Consider the following 20208-nt stretch of genomic DNA (forward strand, 5'->3'; position numbering starts at 1 on the left):
TTAATAAATTACTATTAGTAAAATAACTATTATAAAGATATATATTTTCTTTTTATTTGTTCAATAGGCATTCAAAGCCGTTCCGTTTACTGCCTTTCAAAATATATGACCAATCATTTTTCAACGACAGTCCCTTTAGACAGATTTAAAGCGTTGTTCGAATGAAGCGTGTGTCCGTTGTGTCAATCACACGTATAACCCCCAGTGTATAATGGCGGATGACGTCATAGGCAGACCTTCGTCTAATATTTTTGACTGCTCTTATGGCTGAGTGGTATAGGTCAGCATGACAAACCTACCATGAGTGACTTGTCGCGGATTCACAAATGTTTGTTTTGAGTCTGGGTTTCTTTGTGCATGAGACTTGAATGTTTGTGAAACCCCTGCTTCATGTGGGTATAAAGATAAAATACATTACAGCGGTAGATATTCAGGATTCTGAGGAACTCCGACTTGGTATAATTACTATGTAACAAAGATAGGTGATAGGTTTTTGTTTCTTCAAAGTGGATAGTTTACAAGAAGGTTTAATGTATTTTGAATCTTCTTCCTTGCCAAATAGAGTCAAAAATACTTCAAAAGATCTAAAAGATTCGGGTCGACAGAAGACACATTCTGGTCTCAAACCGGTAGCTAAACAATAAACTTCATTTTCAAACTTAAAAAATATTTCTCAACACATTTTTTACGCTTCTAACATCCCATTTCCATACAAATTCAAGTTCAGCGTTATTACTTAGCAATTTAACTGATTAAGGGTGTATTCACGTTGGCGATACCCGCAGACCGGCAAATAGGGCATCGTATTCTCCATAATGAATATTTATGTGCACACCAATGTCATTTTGGATGAGGCATGCTAGCTGAAATTGATCTTGTTTTATATGACCAAAGGGTTTCTTGGTAATAATGATATATAGTTTCAATTGTTATAATCTGGTTATGAGAAACTTGAGTAATTAGTTTGAAATTACATCAGTACTTAGAATATAAATCTTAATCTGAAATCGGCGTGTTGGCTTGAATGCTTTTCTATCCTTATTGTGCGAAATGTAATGTACATCAGTGAGATAGTCAAAGCGAGCTATTTCTATAAAGCTAATAATTAAAAGAAAACAGCATCCCCTACTGTGTTGCGGAGCCTAATAGGAATACCAAACATAGCTTTATCAACAAGTATTTTTACCACTACCGACCTCATTTTAATTACACTTTATATTATAAATAGTCAGTATAATTATAAAATATTGAGTATTCACAAATAATAGGCAAGATATTGTATGGTTTTTACCTACACAAAATATTCACAACCTAATCCGATTATGGTGCAAGTTCACAAACTTGAACCGAGCTTCTCTACCCTTGACTGCGGAAATTAAACGGATCTTCGTCGGGAAATGTAATTAGTTTATTAAATTGTGATGTAATGTGTAAAGGTAATCTAGTTTTAATTAATTATTTTTATAGCAAGAAGTCTTTATTAGTACACTAAAAAACTTACAAGACGGTGTACGACAAATACTCGTTTTATTATTAAGAATTCTTTTTTATTCTTGTTGTGCAAATACGATTAGACTTTTTAAACTTTGTGTTTTTTTTGTGATATTTCGCAAGTAAATGAGTGTCTCTGGGTATATATTCCATAACAAGTAATTAAGGCGATATGTTCACATACAAAAATGTTCTTATTAAATAAGAATTGCTCTGAATAGTAATGACGAATAAGGTTCCTCTCTTCCATTTTACTAACTTTGTTTTCTCCGATGGTGTAGCCGTGTTTAATTAGACTTAAGTAGGTCAAGGTTTGATCTCTGAGGCGCTTCGCATAAATAATATGATCCGAATCCTTTTGTTGCTTTGTTTTGTTTTTGTGTGTCACTTTTATTCGTTCCTCGAAGCATTTCTTCTAATCGTTAGCACTCAACTTCGAATTATAACTTAAACAAATGAAAATTTTAATTACATATTTATGTTTAAATTTTGAAACGGTGCTTTCGTTATTTATTGACAAATCAGGGTAAATTTAATTAAAGGCGGTCCAAAATAAAACATTTTGAACTTTCTAAAGTAATTGTAACTTTAAAACAAATCTTAATCTCGAATTACATTGAACTTGTAAAGGTTATTGTATCTCAAAGCGGCAAATTAACTATCTCCGATTTCTCGCAATTTACAGACCTATTATTATAGTAACGAAGGTTAATAGCAGTTACCTATTTCGAATCAGAGCTTCGTGATAAAATTTTATGGTTCGATTCGACTATAGTTTGTTGTAATAGCTTTAGCATTTACTCCGTGGAGTGTGATACCTGATTCGATAGTGTACCTTTACTATGTAGATTTCTGGACTCGGTTCGTTCGACGTGATCTCGAGATAGGTCGATGCGGGCTCAAATTGAGGCTTCGACGGCCGATCGGACATTATGTTCTTGCATCGACATGCTTTTGTCAGGCCGATTCAAAGGTGGTTGGACGTAAGTGGGTCAGCAGGGATTTGCGTTCGGTGTATTCAGTTATACGTGCCTCTCAGCTATTGTAGCCTCTTTCTTGTTACACCGTTTAGCCTTGCGATAGCTATTCCAGCACGTGCATTGTTAGTATTTATAGAGTATTCTGTCTAGGTTAAGGCGATCGACATTCCATTGTTATGCTTCTACGAGAGAATTTTCTAGTTTAGTTATTGAAGAAATAGTCAAATTTTAGTTTACAAATTTTTCGCTTCTACCCAAAATATTGGCACATTTTTCATCAAACACTGTCAGTTTGCTTAACAAAACGTTCACGTGGATAGACTTTATCATTGTTATACGAAAACACAATATGACTCCAATGTTTGGGAGCGTTGGAAACGATTGTTTTGCGTATATCCGATTGGTCAGGGATGGTAGCCATAAAAAAGCGGTCATGAAAAATCAAAAGTGGCCGCGGTGCCCGTCGTAAAGTATTTTCGGGGCTTCAAAACCTTCATGTTTTAGAAATGGGCCGTCAAAACAAATGGCGGGTGAAAAATACAAGGGAATATAAACAAAGGCTTGTTTGGTCGTAGGTTGTTCGGCGTGGGGTGGCAAGCGCCTCATTTCGACAGGCGGATAAGTGCGGCCGTAATCTGTGCCGGAGCTCGTGTAAATGCAAATTGTCCCATAAAGCCATCGCCGGGCCCCGTCCCGCGCCCCGCCCCTCGCTCTTAATGAAGAGGAGCATCTCGGACGGAAGCCCACGTTCGTCATCTCCACAGCGGTTTACGTGGCCTGTAGATACATGACGAAATTAGATTCGCCCCGAAATTGGTTTGCATACATGTTACAATTAGGAAGGAGATACAAGTCTGATAGGTTTTTGGAGTTCGTTTTTGCGATAAGAGGGTTACGAAATAAAATTGTGTTCTATAAACATTTTTGTTTTTGACGTCAAAAACAATGAAGTCGTGAGATAATTTTTGCTCTAAGCCAGAAAATATTACAAGAAAATTAAAGAGATACATAGATTAAAATAAGCTTTAAAAAGCATTACGCATATAAACAATCCTGGCAAAAATGAAAATAATTTGTACAGAAAATAACCTCAAATGAATAAACTTTGATTAAGCTCATCAACAGCCGAAAACAACGCTTTTTTATGACAATGATAACATAAAGTTTATGACTATTGTAGTTTCGGGCCGTAGTAAAGTAAAAGTGGGTTATTTATCCCGAGTTGTTCAGAATTTTTGGGTCACTGTCTTGGAAGGGATACTCCTTGGTCGGCTTGTGGAGTGCTCTGATGTATAAAAGCATCACTCTTGCATTAGGTCGGCAGTTTATCATGTAATTCCTTATTTTCACTTTAGCCAGGAGCTATAGCATCTTCTATTCCTATTTCCTCTTGCTAATGTTTCTATACCGTTGTGTTCTGAAGTGAATGATTTTTTTTCTCCATCCCAAATTTACAAGCAAAATAATTTGCCACATAGTGCACCAATTTCATAATTATATGCAAAGGCATTGTACAACCGGCCGCTTCTAAAACAACACAGTTCTCAAAACGCAATTGGATCTCCATATCCTTGCCTATATTGTCTATTTAAATCAAAAGCTTAAACTCAACCGTTTAATTTACGTAGAACTAAATGAACAGTTCCATATTATTGGAGCGACGGTGTCTATAATCAGACTTACTGACTTACTGGCTATTACTGACCATTATTCCCAACGATTACGCTTATTTTAATTACCCCGATTGGATACGATAACGAACGATCGGAATCGGTTATGCCCTTGTGTTATTGTTTTAGATTGTATGTGTTTGAGTATTATGAATGTATGATGTAAAACAGTTTTAGCTGTCTTGTCTTCCTTGCGCATTTGTTAGATAGGTAGAACTTATTAAGGAGATGTTCTTTTATTTCGAAAAATGATTGTCTGAAGAAATATTTTGGGCGAATATATAAATGTGTTCCAGTTTTTAGTATTCGTATCTTTTTAAAAATTTTTGATTTAATTTCAAACTTATCTTGACTTAACAACAAACCCTGAAAACTGCAATACGTAATACCTACTGATTGAATAATAATATGGAACAAACCAAAATGAATCGAAATTGTCGCCTAGTTTGAACACTCATTGACCGATAACAGATAACAAAAGCGCATCTAAACGGACCGATCAACAAACATTTAAGGCTCCTCAAATTAATTCGTAACTACCGACTTAACCCATGAATGTCTATTGTGATTATCAATAAACGTTCAGCTGAACTGAGCTTCGCCTTAAGTAGTACCGGGTGAAACAATACGGACTGCCGGGGTCCGTGTTGAATTACAAATACGAAGCCTTCGTGAATTCGAATAGGGATGACTGAGGGAATGTGTTTTATGTTATATACAGTTTAGATGACTGGTCTGTGAAGGAATTGTGATGTATTCATAGCACGTAAGTACTGTAAATTTACACCTAAATAAGTTTAGACTGAGATATGGGACTTATAACTGGGGTACAACTTTGGGATGTTCTTGTACGTTTTCGTCGCTACTTTATGCATTAGAGTGATAGAGACAGCGTGAGACGTTACAACGATTAACATAATCGTCCTGGGTTTGATTTGTTTTGTTTTAGTACAGGCAGAAAATTTTGGTAAAAACTGTATAGCGGTAAAAAATGCACGATGTTAAAGAGGCTATGTTATTCTATGTAAAATTATTAGAAGAAAAGTCAAAGTTTTATATTAAAACATAAAACCTAATAGATGATGGATATAACAGTGAAATATAATGTTAATTCCATTGTCTCTTGCACTAATACTATCTGTCAAACGCAACCAGGAGCTACTGTCGAGATTAGGTTCACACTCCCTGTCTATATCCAATGACTAGGATATCACATGACCCACATCCTTTGATCCCCTTTAATTAGGTCAAAGCAGTCACAACGATTCTCATTCATATTTTTATAACCAGGTAGTATAAAGATAAAAAAATCGATACAATTCGCAATGGCCGTTCGATAGAAACATACTTTATATTACTACTAGTGCACATACTCATAAATAACGAGTGAATCGAATGCAATTTACCGATTAAATATCGGTTATCGAATACATTTTTGTTTTCCCTTCACGCCAATTCGAATGGGAACCGAACGTTTTTTTTTTATCGATTATAAAGAATTTGTAATAGTTTTTACTGCTCGTAATATATAAGATCAAATCACAGGGAACGTGTCGAATTGTATAATTGCTGTATTGGTTGTTGAAAAATAATTATGGAAGTTTTGAAGACGTTATATTCGTAGGCAACGGAGCGAGACTATGAGAACTTTTTGAATTTCGTTTATCTTCATTTGATACCGAACGGAACTCGGCCGTGGTTTGTTACCACAAGATTGGGTTAGTTTACTGTTTTTGGATATTTTATTTAGGTGACAATGTTTGAAGTTTGTTCTTTAGAGATTCTGTTCGTTATAAATTATGAAGTAAGTTGACTGCGGAGTTGAGTTGCCCTTTGTAAATATTTTATTTGTTAGACGTTGTTGTTTTCTTTGTGGACAGTAAATTGAATATGGTCTACGGAAATGAAGTAAGGTATTAACGGTTTATGAGACTTGGATTTATTGTCTCAGTATTAAACAAGTACAGGTTTATAAACAATTAGTACATCATAAAGTTAAAGACGCTTTTATTGGTCGTTTATTCATGCAAAGGAGGAGAAGTCTTTTTGCTTGAAATTTTCTTTTACTCAGAAAAGGAATTTCTTCGTAAAACACGAGTTGTTAAAAGAAATTTCCCTCGATTCATTTCCTGCGCTAAAGTTTTTAATTAAGGGTATTTAAACATGTTTAGCTTGGAACACTTCGATTTTAAAATGACTCCAATCACTTTTATAGTCGGTAAGTACTTAAAAAATTAATTAGTTTACCGAGTCTTTCATATTTTCTATTCAATTAAAACTTGCTAAACTTTTGTATGAAAACTTGTCATTTTGAACTAAAAGTACTGAGCGTTAAGCGTCGCGTTTCGAGCTGGTTGTTTATAACTTTTTTACGTTCACTATTTTCGGTGGTATCTTCACACGGACCGAAAAACCGCGGTTTCACGGTCCATAAGCCGACGTCAATCTACATTTTTGAGTACGCGAGTCGGTCACAGCGATATTGGATACACAACCGTGTCGTATAACATTGTACGTAGGTATAGTTACCGTCTAGTAACGTCCAGCCGCCACTGAGGTAGGCCATATTTCGTGGGAGACCGTTTGTATCGCCTATGCATGTAGTTTTGACGTTTAATATCGTATCATGGGAACCGAGTTTCGATTTCACACGTGAACCGACACCGGTCGTTTTGTAAACTTTTACTGCACAAAGTCACGTAACCTTGTTAGCGACAACAGTAAACTTTGAATTATCTCAATATAAATATAATAAAGTTTGTTTATTAATATTATGGGCAAAGGTTGGGAGGTGACGGTTAGTTTACGACTTAAAAATGTCTTATATCTTTATCTGATCATTAGTGTCTTTGAGTGTAACATTAATAATGTATTTAAAATATTGATATCATATTCAAATTCGACTAATATTCAGCTTTATTATACTTAAATGATACGAAAGCTTCCAAATATCGTTCTGAGAATTCTTTTTGAGAGCGTCGGAAATGCTCTTGGTGCAGTTACATTTATTTTTTGTTTTGTCGTCTGAATAAAAATTTTGGTGAACGATTTAATCTGACTACAGACTTCCACGAAGCCATAGACGGCTGAATGTGGAGTTTAAAATTTTAGTATGTCGTAACGATTTTGTTAAATGGGTTGTTATTTTAATTGCTACTGTTACAACTCTATGTTAGACTTTTGAACTTGTGGTTTTTCTGCTCTCTCTAAACATAAAAAAATGTTGTTACAACATTTTACCTATACGATATTGACATGCATAATTTTTAACTGCATCCAACGTAAAAAAGTCTTTAAAACTCGACACACTAGGACGAAATTCATTAATCCGGGAGTCGCTTCAAATATTTAGCAAATAGGTCAGAACATCAGAAACAAAACACACTCATAACGTTACCAGTATTTCCACAGCTCTACATTTCTCAATACACAGTTTTGTTTGGATGTCAACATTCGTTACATTTTGCTCGTCTCTCACCGGCTAAATGGAAGGGAAGCAGCTGTCATGGACTGGTTGTAAAATGGCCTACAGTGTTGCCGTAGGGCTGCCACCGATCGTGAGTTATTGGCACTAATACTAAAATATTATATCCGCTGTGTTCTTGAAGTTTTAAATCGCTATCCGTTTCTTGTTAGATTTCGTTTCCTTGTTTGTTTTTTTATGTTACTGTAAGTAATGTTATAGCTGGTTTTTTCAACCAGGATTTTTTTTTACAATTTTTATTTATTAAACTCATGTTTTTTATTCATTATCGTAGCAGCTACATACAAATATAAACAGAACTCCATACAGTATTAGCCTCTTCCGTCGAAACTTTTTTCTCAAATGAAGTTTATCAATTAAGCCTTGGAGCTTCTTATAAAGCCAATGTCAGTTAATTAAGGTAATATAATCTATCAACTAACAATTTTATGCTTTAACCTCCGATAAAATGTAATGTCAGCCCTAGTAACGGTGTATGTGCTTGCGCAGTAACTGTTTTTTATAATCACCACTTGCAGGACGCATGCGCGACTTAGGAATTTAGATACCTTGTTAGAATTTTTCATAGAAATCGACAACTTGTTCTTTTTACAAAATACTTAGAACATTTTTATGGTTTCATTTTTAAGAATGCGTTGAATAAACCTTCTATTTACAATCCTCATTCCGGACTATCTACATTGTAATGATTTTACGTACTCATAACAAACGTATTTCCAAATAATTCATCTTGCATTGTATGCGCTGTTCATCCGAATATTAATAACTAAACCCTCAACAGTCAGCCTGGAGATAAGCCTATGGCGAACTAAGTCCCTTGCAATATTCAGGAAGTAAATACATACATATTTAATAAACACACATAACAAAATATGTATAATCCACTGCTCTGTCGTGTAACAAACTAAAAAGCATTTTATGTAAATGTAATACGGTCGATTTTCGTAATCCGATGTGGTAAAAGTCGTATGGTCGGCATACATAAAGAGCAATACAATATAGATATATAATTTATATCGCCTTTCTTTCATTTCCCAAGAAACCTTTGAGCTGAATTTAACGAGCGAATGTAACATAAAATTATATTGCATTTTAAAGTTAAATGCTCCGCCTGTTAGTCAGGCAATAACAATAACATATTGTTCTTTACTGCATATGCAGATAGCCATTCCATGAATACGAATCTAATTTTTGAGTGCCAAGAATATTTTGTTCTGTCTGGATCTTAAACGTATTGTTTAATTTTGACGGGCCGATGGAGAGAAGAAGATCATTTGTTTTATTGACTTCGCGAAACAACTAAAATGTAAATGATCATTATTTTGTCGTAATATATGTCGCGGCTCTCTTGATAGTTATAAGTGGAAGATGAGTGGCAAGTCTTTTCCCAGCTGTGGGAAATTCGGGAATTTGCAGCAATAGCTTTTAAGTAATCGATGATAACAAAATAAATGCAAGGATTAAATTTACTTTAAAATTAAATAATAAATAAAACTGATATAAAAATACAATCATTTAAATTTGTCACCTTACACAGATACACAATCAAAGTGGCTTGATAGAAAACGGTTTCGGTCTTGTTGCAGTCGCAATCAAAGCGTCCAAACGGAAAATTGAATTAATCGAATCATCTGTCCTTTGAGTGTCGACTACCGTTTGCAGGCGCATTCATTAATAAATACCTAGCCTGGACTACATTCGCCTCAATGATTAGGGTTCACACTTCTTTTAATCTATTATAGATATACATATGATAGGTACCTACGTGAAGGGGATGATGTCAGAGTGTTGCGTCCTTTGCCAAGTGATGTTTCGAAAATCGTTATCGGCAATTGGCGACTCTTAAATGAACGAAACTGATTATGTATTTTTTACATATTGGAACATTTTATATCAAATATTTATCTTGGCTACAAATACTGGTTACAATGCCCTAAAGTAACGTCACGAATTATGATGACAGTTGTCATTTGAAGTCATAATTATTGACCGAAAGCAAATATGTGACCCTTCTAGATTAAGTGAGCGATAACGTTGAAGAACTCATTGTACAAGCGGGTTTTATTACTATTGTCAATTCTGAGTGACGCGTTGTAAAGGGTTGGCGAAATTTATGTGCGCGTGTCATCTGAGCCAAGAATGCCGTCCTCAAGACATGCTCACTAAATCACCTCGTCCTCTTTATGCCGTATCTACTCAAGTGCCGTATTCTCTCGCTCAAAACTGTATGCACTGTAATAAACTGCAGCGTTACTGCGACACGCCGAGTATGAAATTGAGCTAATATTTGTCTTATGTCGATTTTCCGGGCGACGACATTACGGCAAAACTATACAGAATTTATCGTAGCGCACCAAACGCGGAAGCCCCAGTCAAAGCCGTAAAAATCTTACCGGTGCGTCGGATGCGCTTTTGCTCAAACCAACGGTTAGTTGGAAGTGAAATCCTCCCATTCATTCGTTCATTCATTCATAAAACGCATTACCGTCGCCGCGCGCCCTAACCCCGGCGTCTCGGTTGCAACGCGGAATACGTTAAAGGAGAGCCTCGCTGCGCTGCAATACGGGATGGAAACGTGAACGCGGGATTTTGTTGCAAGTTACGCTTGTGGAGTCCCGGGTAAGCTTAGCTCCTGGGTGTGCATCGGGCTTTGTGCCCGCTCGGGCGAGGCCGCCGCGTTTTGTATTCGCCTTTAATAAAACCAGAGGAAAGGAATGAATATGTCAGTTTGCACGAAGATTGGGGATGATATGCGGTATACGGCTCACAGTTTTCGGCAAAATATTTTTAGCAAATTTTTAATATTACTCTGTCTTTGGTTGTAATGTACGACAAATGTGGCACAGTTTTCATGATTCGTAATTACGCTTTTTGAGAGTATCATTGTTTGCTGCGAAATGAACAATATTTTTAGAGAGCATCAAACGACAAATTGCATATTCAACATTACGTATGATATAAAATAGACTACACGATTATAATATATCATACATACAAAGTTTTATAATAAATACTATAGCAAATATTATGGGTTTTAAAAAGGCTCAATGTCAAGGGAATCACAAGAAAATAATAATATCTTTGTGTAATCATGGCTATACATTGTACACAAATCTAAAGATTATAACTAACACAATTCCCGGTAGCGGCCGGTAGCCGGTAGCGTGCACTCCACATTCTATGTAATTCGATGTACAGCGCTTCATTGTATCAGAAATCCAATTTTTATTTACAATCGCAATGTTATCTTTCGGCTTCTATTCGAATATACGAAGAACAACGGTTTTATCAGCGATAACTGTTTCACTTCCATTCTCCTTATTGGCAATCGGGCCGTACGAGCGCGGATTTTTATCTGTCGGAGATTCCTCCCACATCGCCCCAATGAAGACAATGTATGAACCTGTCTAATTTATTTCATGGCATTCCTTATTTTTCCATTCCAAGGGTGAGTAGATTTATTTGCCGACTCATTTCCCTAAAACCCACTTCACTTAATAACCCTAAAAGTGGCGCCAGATATCTCACACGAAATCCTTGGGATTCTCGCTGTTGCTGCGGCCGCGCGATCGCGTTCCAATGACCCACAGCCTCGATACCGAGTATCTACTGTCTCAAGGAGCTATTTCATTATTCAGTCTCACCGACTGCGCTAAAGATGGCAGCGATAGGATTGACTAATTTCGCAGTATGCTTTAGATGAGCGTCGCGTCGCGTCTTCATTTAGGCCGAGACCATTTTGCGGGCTTAGTGAAAGATCCGCTCGATATCTCCTAGTAAAGCACGTCATTTGCAACCCTCCTTAAAAATCAGGGAACTCTTCTTAACCACGTCCATCCAAATCTAACTTATACCACGAGCGATAACTTTTAATTTTATTATAGAGTACATTTTCTCAAGGAGAAAGTTTTAATAACAGTCAAACAATTCATGATTGTTATTTTTTATTCCTGTCTGCACGGAAGTTGAAGTCGAAGTTTCTAAACGTGTACCGCGATCCGCAGACTTGTGGCGAACACCGTGGAAATCCTGTGCCGACAAATGCAAACTTCTATTCTTGAAAGCTCTCGGGAGTAAAGCCAAGCTTTATTGCTACACATTCAATGAAAGTAGTGAAAACACGTTGCATTTACTAGAATTAAACTCTCTTTAGCAACGATTCTATTACATTTATATCATGTCACGACTCGATTCACTTTTCACTTTTTCCGGCACGAATCAACTATTTTTTGAAAAAGAGTTAAATGTAAACAAGTAAACTTTTAATTTGCACCGCCGTTGCTTGGCCTAAATTCGTTGACTATTCACCCGTGGGCCGCATCCAATCGCGCTGGAGCACGCCTAATCCTCGCTTAGTGATGAAAGTCAAAGCGAAAGCAAGTTGGTGCTAGCTAAAAGCCCTTTGGCGAGGCGTCGAGGCGGCGGCGAGGCGGTGGCGAGGCGCGTGCGGCTCCCGTCGCCCGCTCGCCATTACCGCCCCAAGTGGCAAGTTTTGTGCTCGGCTCATGGGCGATTCATCGGCACCTCTCGTTAGGGCGCACGCCTGAATACCGCCTTAGCACTCCTCATTATTGCGTTTATAAAGGCGCCCATACAGGAGCCTGATTCACTAAGACTCGCTCTGTTGGTGAAAGAGAAAATGGAATTGTGTAGACGTTTTGTTCGCTAAAGTCTTTTTTTATTCTTTACTGTAAGCCGGCGTTGTCGCGGGGGGCGTATCTGAAGGAACGATATTTTGTGGCAACATTCTGCATTGTGATTGTAACGACGTGACGTTTCTCCTGTTCTTTAGTTAACGTTAAACATTAAAGTAATAGGAGGACATAACACAGAGAAGTCGTTTTCCACATAGGTGATTTTATTTTGTTTTTTAATGACGTAGCACACTTTTTATCCGCATCGAGCCAAGTTGTAGCGACTAGTTTTTACAGGACAGGAAATCTCAGTTAGGAGTCAGTTGGAAACTTGAGCTTCATAAAAAGATGGTCGATGTGTGCGAATGTTGTTAATGCGTTTCCTGTGAGGTGGATTGTTCAGAAGTGTGTTGCTGGTCATAAATTAATAAATCTGGTTATAATCACACGGAAGTGGCGTGGCTGGAAAGGGGCTATGATTGCAAAATCAATAGCGGCGGGGTGCAACTATCGGCAGGTGTGCCGGCCGGTGATATTAAAATTTGTTAGCTAGCGCCTATTAGGGCGCGAACACGTTGCTAATCAGGGTGGTTAACGTGTATTTGCTGATATCGAGGGCTCTGTGATAAAATTGATGCGCAACTTTGATTAGCCGGGATAGTGTTGGTGGCTCGGTGGTCGCCTGTTCGTTATCATCGATATATTGGTGTCAAACTAATTTTAACATGGCATTACGTAATAATGATATTAACGTTGTCCATAATATTTGTGCATAGAAACATAATGAGCGTTTAAGTTTTAACTTGTTCTTTTTATAGTGACACAAAGATAAAAAATAAATCGTAATAAAAAAAAGTCAATCTCTTCAAAGTCCTCAAAATATTCAAATTATTTAACGCATTAAGTGTTAAAAAATGATTCTTACTAAGTTTTATTCATGTTTAAAGCTGCTAGTAGAGCACAGGTAGAGTAGATTCTAGAACAGGGCTCTAGACTAGAGTGCGCTAAAGCGTGCTAACTTTGGCACTTTCCTGTCAAGGACGTTTGAATTCCGGAGATCAAATTAAAAGTTTCCTTCAACACTTCACCCTCAGCACTGGCGAGATTTTCATTTAAATAGCCGTTAATGAGAATATATTAACTGGAGATTTATTTACTCGCAAAGCAAAGAAAACACTTTAAAATTACACTGTGTTTTATTTCATTAAGTTTAAGTTAAAATCTTTAAAGATTAAGTGCGGCAAATGTTGTTTAGATCTATATGACTTTACACGTTCATAAATGTTACTGAAACATTATATTTCAATCTGTTAAGATACTTCCAGTGTTCCAGCTTTCCATTTTATATACCAAAAATATTTTATGTCTAGATTTTTATTTACTAAATGCAATACTAGTCAGAGTCAAGTTACAAATAATAACTCGTTCTTGTACAAAAAATGGGACAAGACAAAAACAAGTGAACTCGTGTTTTGGCCTCGTTTTACACTTTGGCGGCAAAGATTTAATTAATTAATGTACTTTCCCTGTTTGTTTGGTATAAACGCACCTTTAAATTGGCCCGCCGTGGGTAACTACCGGGCTGCATTCTCCTCAGCTGCCGGCCAAGTTTTCTCATTAGGGCCGTTAGTGCCTCCCGCCACTCACACTATTACTTACGAGCGTCAAACGGGACACGTATACGCAGAACTAACCCTCGCATGCAAGACAATATACTCCTAAAAAGACTACGAAAGCCCTGCATATGCTCAAAGTGAAACATCTTCTATTTCAATATGTTGAGCACAAAAGTTTTCGACTTAACTCCGGGAGACTATTTTAAAAACGACAGAGCACGACTTAAGCAACTCATAAAAGTGGAGAGGGCCAAGATATTTTCTCGGGGAGGGCGAGAGGAGCGGTTAGCCGACTTTTACACTGGTTTTATTGTCTCAGCTCCCCTCGTAAAGCGTCCTTTGTGTTAGTAACGTCTCAAGTTGTATTAACACCATGATAACTTTAGTGGGGACCGTTCGGTCCGATGAGTCCGATTGGCTCGTCGACGCAATTAGGCCGAGGTAAGCGGATAGTTTTGATAATAATTTAAATGGTGCCGATGATGTTCCGGGAGATTTCAGACCCCTTGATATTGAATTTCGTGAGCGCAAGGAAACTGTATAATAAATTACGGACCTCCCTTAGCGTCGCGGCCTAAACGGTGTTTAGATGTTATGGTGTAATTAGGAAGCTCGCCAGTTCAGCCGGGTCGAGCACCCCACGCCCGTAACCGCTTTACAAAAGCGGTTTCTGGGTGAATATTCTCTAAATGTGAAACTAATACTAAACATGGGTCCGGAACTTGGACAGGAAATGATGAAATATCATTCCAAAATATGTTACTTATCTTGATCATAAAAACAAGAGTATTATCCAACTTTTCGAGTTCAATATTGAATATATTGAACTCGAAAAGTTTTTAAAATTAAGTATACACTCGTCGAAAGATTTAATTGAATTTTATTTCAGTTACATAAAAGAGAGCAATTCGATAAACTTCATTCGAAATTATTGTTTGGAGTCAGACTAAAACAAAAGAAAGTCTGTTACAATTATTAAAACCCCGCATTTAAATGTAATAACATTCAAACTTTTCAATAAGGAAATATTTAATTTCCATTTTAAGTGCTTCGACAAAGTGAAAACAAAACAAAAACTTAAAAAACATATTCGATTTATAAAAGGAAATCGGGGAATTGAGCCGCTGTTCACATTATTTTTTTGGGGAGGTCCTCAATAACTGTGACAAGAATTTTCCAACGAATTTAGCGGTTTCAATCGATAACGTCGGTAATGGAAAAGTTCAATAGGCAACAACAAAGGCCGATATAACTTAACGAAGCTCACGAAAGCAAAATTCACGATGGGAGCGATGCTAGCGGACAGGAAATTAAAAGACAAAAGAGTAGCGGCCAGGGCAGTTTAGGCTCGAAAATGGAGGGCGTGCCGTACCCTCGGCGTTTTTTCATGGGCGCCAAACCGCGACCACCTCCGTATGAATATTAAAAAGCGGTCTCCAACGTTGTGTACTGACTATACACTTGTATCTACCAAAAAGCCATGGCATGAATATTTACGAGTGAAATTAAATAAAAATCACGTAGCCACAATTATCAATTGAGCAGTAAGCATACCTACAGAGTGTGAAAAGAATAAAAAAATCTTTAATAAATCTATCTATCTCTTCGGAAACTCCCCCTTATACAGAAATTTAATCATCGAACCCATCGTAGAAATCATTAAGATGCAATGTTACGCAGACGTGATGCCAAATACATTTAGAATGTAACAGAATTAATCCCTCCTAATACTGGGATCCTCAATGTATCAAGACTGCGTATGGTTTCTGTAATTCAGGCGGGCCGGCGTAATCCATTCGCATCGGACGATATCGAGTTTCTGGGGGTGAGCTAGATGCCGTTTTCTCGCATCTTTATAAGGACTCGCCACTATTCGTGCTACCTATCCCATGGAACAAAGCGAACCATATGCGGAATTCCATCGGGTGTCGCCTGTTTATCCTATCCTTTGTGGAGCTCTGATAATGTTTGGATAGTTTCGTCTACAATGATAGCAGCCAATGCATTCAAACTGTATTGTAATGGTGCAACTATGCTTACTTAAGCTGGATATCTTTGTGTGATATATGAAATAAGCACCTATTTGCTTTGAGTGCTGTGAAAACGATTCGCCATAAATATGCGTTTTGTTAAGCAAAGTTGGATTATCATGTTAATTACATAATAAAATGGATGTTAATCGTAATACAGCCGATGATGACAAAGCGAAAGTTCAACACTCACAACTTTGTTTCCTAATTCAATTTGCATTTGGAATCGAAAACTTTCCGTGACACTGTTTTGCATTATTAATACTTCAGCATGGCGTGATCTCTCGGGAGGCGCACTAGAAACCATAAATTGAATTCCAACCTTCGCAATTAGTTATTCCCGCGCGTGAAAACTTTCTAGATCGTTCGCCTTCGTTAACAGATGTTACGGTGCTATTCATTATACATTCCGTCGAATTGTAAAGCCGAACATTTAATTTAAAGTACCTACCGAAAGCTCCTTTGTTAAATCGCCGAGCATTTTGGGCGGTATTGTTGAGAAAGTGCTGGAGCGACGGAGGATTAGCGGCACGAATGCTGCCCGCTAGTTTGCCGTTTACGGAGAACATTCGTCTTGCGGGAAAATGCGGGACGATAAATAAAGGTGCGCAATATGGCTTGCGAGCTCGCCGGGTGTGCGCTAGTGGCCACGCGGCGTGAAACGCATTAACCCTCTGGCACGTGCGGCCGCATCGCCGCCCGCCGCCCGCGGCCCAAATGACAAGTCGTTCTCATAATGCTATATTGAATAACAAATCAACGACGTAAATAGCGTCCGAACAATATGTTCAAATAGAACACCGGACAGTTGGCGATGGCGTAGCAGGATAATAAAAAGTTTTCGTAGCGAAGCCACCATTCCGCCGGCGGCGCGGCACGGCCTAATTTGGATCAAACAATTCCACTCCCCCACACAAATTGCGGAGAGGCACATTTGTTATCTGCAGTTTTCGAGAAATTATATTAAGATTTTGTATTATGATAATGTTGTATATTTTTACTCTTCCCGTGGTGGTCTACGGGGATGCATCTAGAGGGAGCCCGATTTTATGATGATAATAAATTTCGCGAAAAACAACCGAGATTACGTGTATAGCAATGAGATTTACTTTTTATTTATGTTATACAAAGATATCGAGAATGACGAAATATATTTTGCTCTTAAATTGAGTAAATAAATTACAACTATAATTTATATTTACGGTGTATTTTAAATGTCTTTTATTTATTGTTACAGATTCCCTGTGGCGTATACATGAGATGTTATGGGCTTCTGCGTAGCGAAGTGGCGCTGGTGGGTGGTAGTGGTGGCATGGGCGTGGGGTGCGTCTGCACGCACTCTCTGTCCAGCGCGATGCGCGTGCGACGACGCACTACGCGCTGCCTCCTGCGCCAACGCCAGTCTCGAGATCGTCCCAATTCAGCTCAACCCAGAAGCCACGCACATCAATCTTACTCACAACTCCATCGACAACCTTCTCTACACCTTCGGCTTCTATACTCAGCTCACTATCCTCGATATCTCCTACAACAAAATTGTAGATTTAGGTAGTAAAAATTTCGAAAATAACATGGAAATGACACATCTTAACTTAAGCCACAATTTTCTTAAGCGCTTAGATAAGGACACTTTTATTGGACTTAAAAACCTGGTTGACTTAAATTTAGCAGACAATGAAATAACAAATATACACGTCCAGACATTTAAAGATTTGTCTGCATTGGAAAGACTTGATTTGTCAAACAATAAACTTGTGAAGTTTGAGCCTGAGACATTCAAACCTCTGTCATCACTGAAAATGCTATCGCTGAAAAATAACTCAATATTGGATATACCGTCAAACAATCTTGCATTTATTATACACTTGGAAGTTTTAGACCTGTCGGAAAACCTAATAGAGCAAGTAACGAAGCAGGGTATACCGTATCTACAAGAGTTGAGACATTTAGATTTAAATAATAATTTGATTGAGAGTGTCGACCAATTAGGTTTCCACAATTTACCCTCACTGCGGCATCTGGATCTAAGCGATAACAACATGACTTCCATCCCAACGTCGGCCTTGTCTAAACTATCTAATTTGTCTCATCTGTACCTGAGTGGAAACTTTTTCCAAAATGTGACAGCACTTTCGTTCCAAAGTTTATTCCATTTAAAGCATTTACACTTGAGCAGACTGTATGAATTAGAAAGAATTGACTCAAGAGCTTTCGTTGACAACATAAATCTGCAAAAAATATGGATGAATGAAAACGTCAAAGTTGGAGATGTTCCTCCTAGACTGTTCCATGGCAATCCCAAGCTGACACACATTTATATGAGGAACAATGCACTTGTGGCTCTAGAAGCGTCACACTTTCCAATCGACAGATTACAGGAACTTGAGATTTCGGGAAATCCATTTGTTTGCAATTGTTCGATATTGTGGCTTTGGAAACTCGGAAGAGAAAGTGAAATAAGCAGTAGAAAGTCCGGGAACTTGAGTTCCATTCTAAAAATAGACTACGAGGACGTCAAGTGTGCAGCTCCAGCACATTTGAAGGGTGTGCTCTTTATACAGATTCCCGAATCGGAATTTGGGTGCTCGAGTGGATGGGTGATAGTTGCGGTTGTGGTGCTGACTGTGAGTATCGTTATAAGCGTAGTGGGTGGTGTTTTATACTTCATGGGACCTCTAAAGAAGTGCAAAGGGGATAAGTCAAAACAAGTTATGACTAGTGTCATGTTGAACGGTGATGTGTCAAAATTAGGAAATGGATTAGGTTATTCAACTCGAGGTAGAGAGCAAGAGAACAAAAGAGACGTAGACCGGTATCTAATGATCGGGTCTTCTGTGAGTAATAACTTTCACTCGTTAAATCCTCCTTGGCATAGTGTGGACAAAAATCCTTACTACCAGGAAGACAGTGAGGAGCACATTTACCAGCAGTTCGCCTACGAGACGATCCCTCATCACAGAACGCCAGAGAAACCACACATAGTGTACGTCTAACATAAGTTGTGTGCAAAGGACAATATCAAGGGTATATTTTCTTTGCTACGTTATACGAACGATGTTGGGTACTGTCGACAAAACGACGAGAAACATTGAATTTGCAATAATGTATATAGTGATATGAATAAAATGTAATATGTGATAGCTTTGTATATAGACGTGTAAATATATTAATCAGTGCTGATAAAGACATTATTATAGAAATTCTCCATTTTGTACTTACTCATTTAGTCATGTTAATACCTATATTGATTGTCACATCACCTGTAGTAGTGTCGACTTTCAGTTGTTTTATTTACTAGTTCCTCAATTATATGGGTACGCGAATATTGTTAAGTGCTTTGTAAAATTCTCTAAGATGTTCAATATTAAAATGAATATTATATTCATGTGTAATAATAATATAGTATACATTATATATTTTTCAGAATTGAAACACCAATACTTGATGAAAACTTTGTACAAATATGAGCAATATAGAATAATTTGAAATGTTATGTCGTTAATTTAATTCGGTACATTGTTATAGTATACTTATTAGTTGTATTTAGAATGAAACTTTTTGACAGTAAATGCTAAGAACATTGATTACCTATCTACATAAATAAATAGATTATACAATAAACCAGTTGCTCTGATGGTAAGGGGTACAAAATACAGTTTTATTGGCTTAACAGAATGATTTCGATGGAAATTAATTAATTATTCTGTTAATAGATATTCTGAAATTAATATTTTTGTACTTAGTGAATACGTGAATGTGGGTTCTGGAAGTTTTTTGTTCACGACTTTGTTAAGAAAACTGAATGGCTTGGGTTTGACGCGGCTATTTCGCATACAAATTAGAAAGTGTTGCGCAAACGTGTAAGAAGAGTTTAATTATTTAAAAGAATGTAATTGGAGTTCTTTTTCCAATTAAAACTTGTTCCTTTTTTCAATTTGAATTTGTGTTTTTCTTTTAATTAATAAGGTTGTTATTTTTAATACTGGCTGGATGTACATTGATACATATTTTTTGTTTGGTGCCAATGTGATGACTTGAAAATATTGTTTTTCTGAATTAATTTGTACCACACAAATATTCATGAATTAAAATTTTGTTATTCCCGAATTTCACTAACGATTTTCTTATCTAGTCTTTGATGGAATTTGGAAATAACGTTCTACTTAAACACGAAAACCGAACGAAGCGTTTCATTTACTAAGCGTTAGAATCTCAAAGCTTTTGCTTTATCCAAAATTGTGCATTAACCCTAACGGAGTAAAGTGCTATTTACAGTAAATCGCATCGCTTCGGTTTTCGATCA

General features: G+C 37.2%; 1 protein-coding gene across 2 annotated transcripts in view; it reads left to right on the forward strand.

Moving 5' to 3' along the window:
* Positions 1 to 19880, forward strand: part of LOC113496917 (protein artichoke-like) — an 81637-nt gene extending 61757 nt beyond the window's left edge. For both annotated transcript variants that reach the window (XM_026876310.1, XM_026876309.1), the window contains exon 3: positions 17143 to 19880. In XM_026876310.1, coding sequence (XP_026732111.1) covers positions 17171 to 18898 — 1728 coding nt within the window. In that variant the 5' untranslated portion in view covers positions 17143 to 17170 and the 3' untranslated portion in view covers positions 18899 to 19880. The remainder of the gene's footprint in view (positions 1 to 17142) is intronic.
* Positions 19881 to 20208: the final 328 nt, after the last annotated feature.

The sequence above is a fragment of the Trichoplusia ni genome, chromosome 8 (assembly GCF_003590095.1).
Source record: "Trichoplusia ni isolate ovarian cell line Hi5 chromosome 8, tn1, whole genome shotgun sequence".
Classification (NCBI taxonomy): Eukaryota; Metazoa; Arthropoda; class Insecta; order Lepidoptera; family Noctuidae; genus Trichoplusia; species Trichoplusia ni.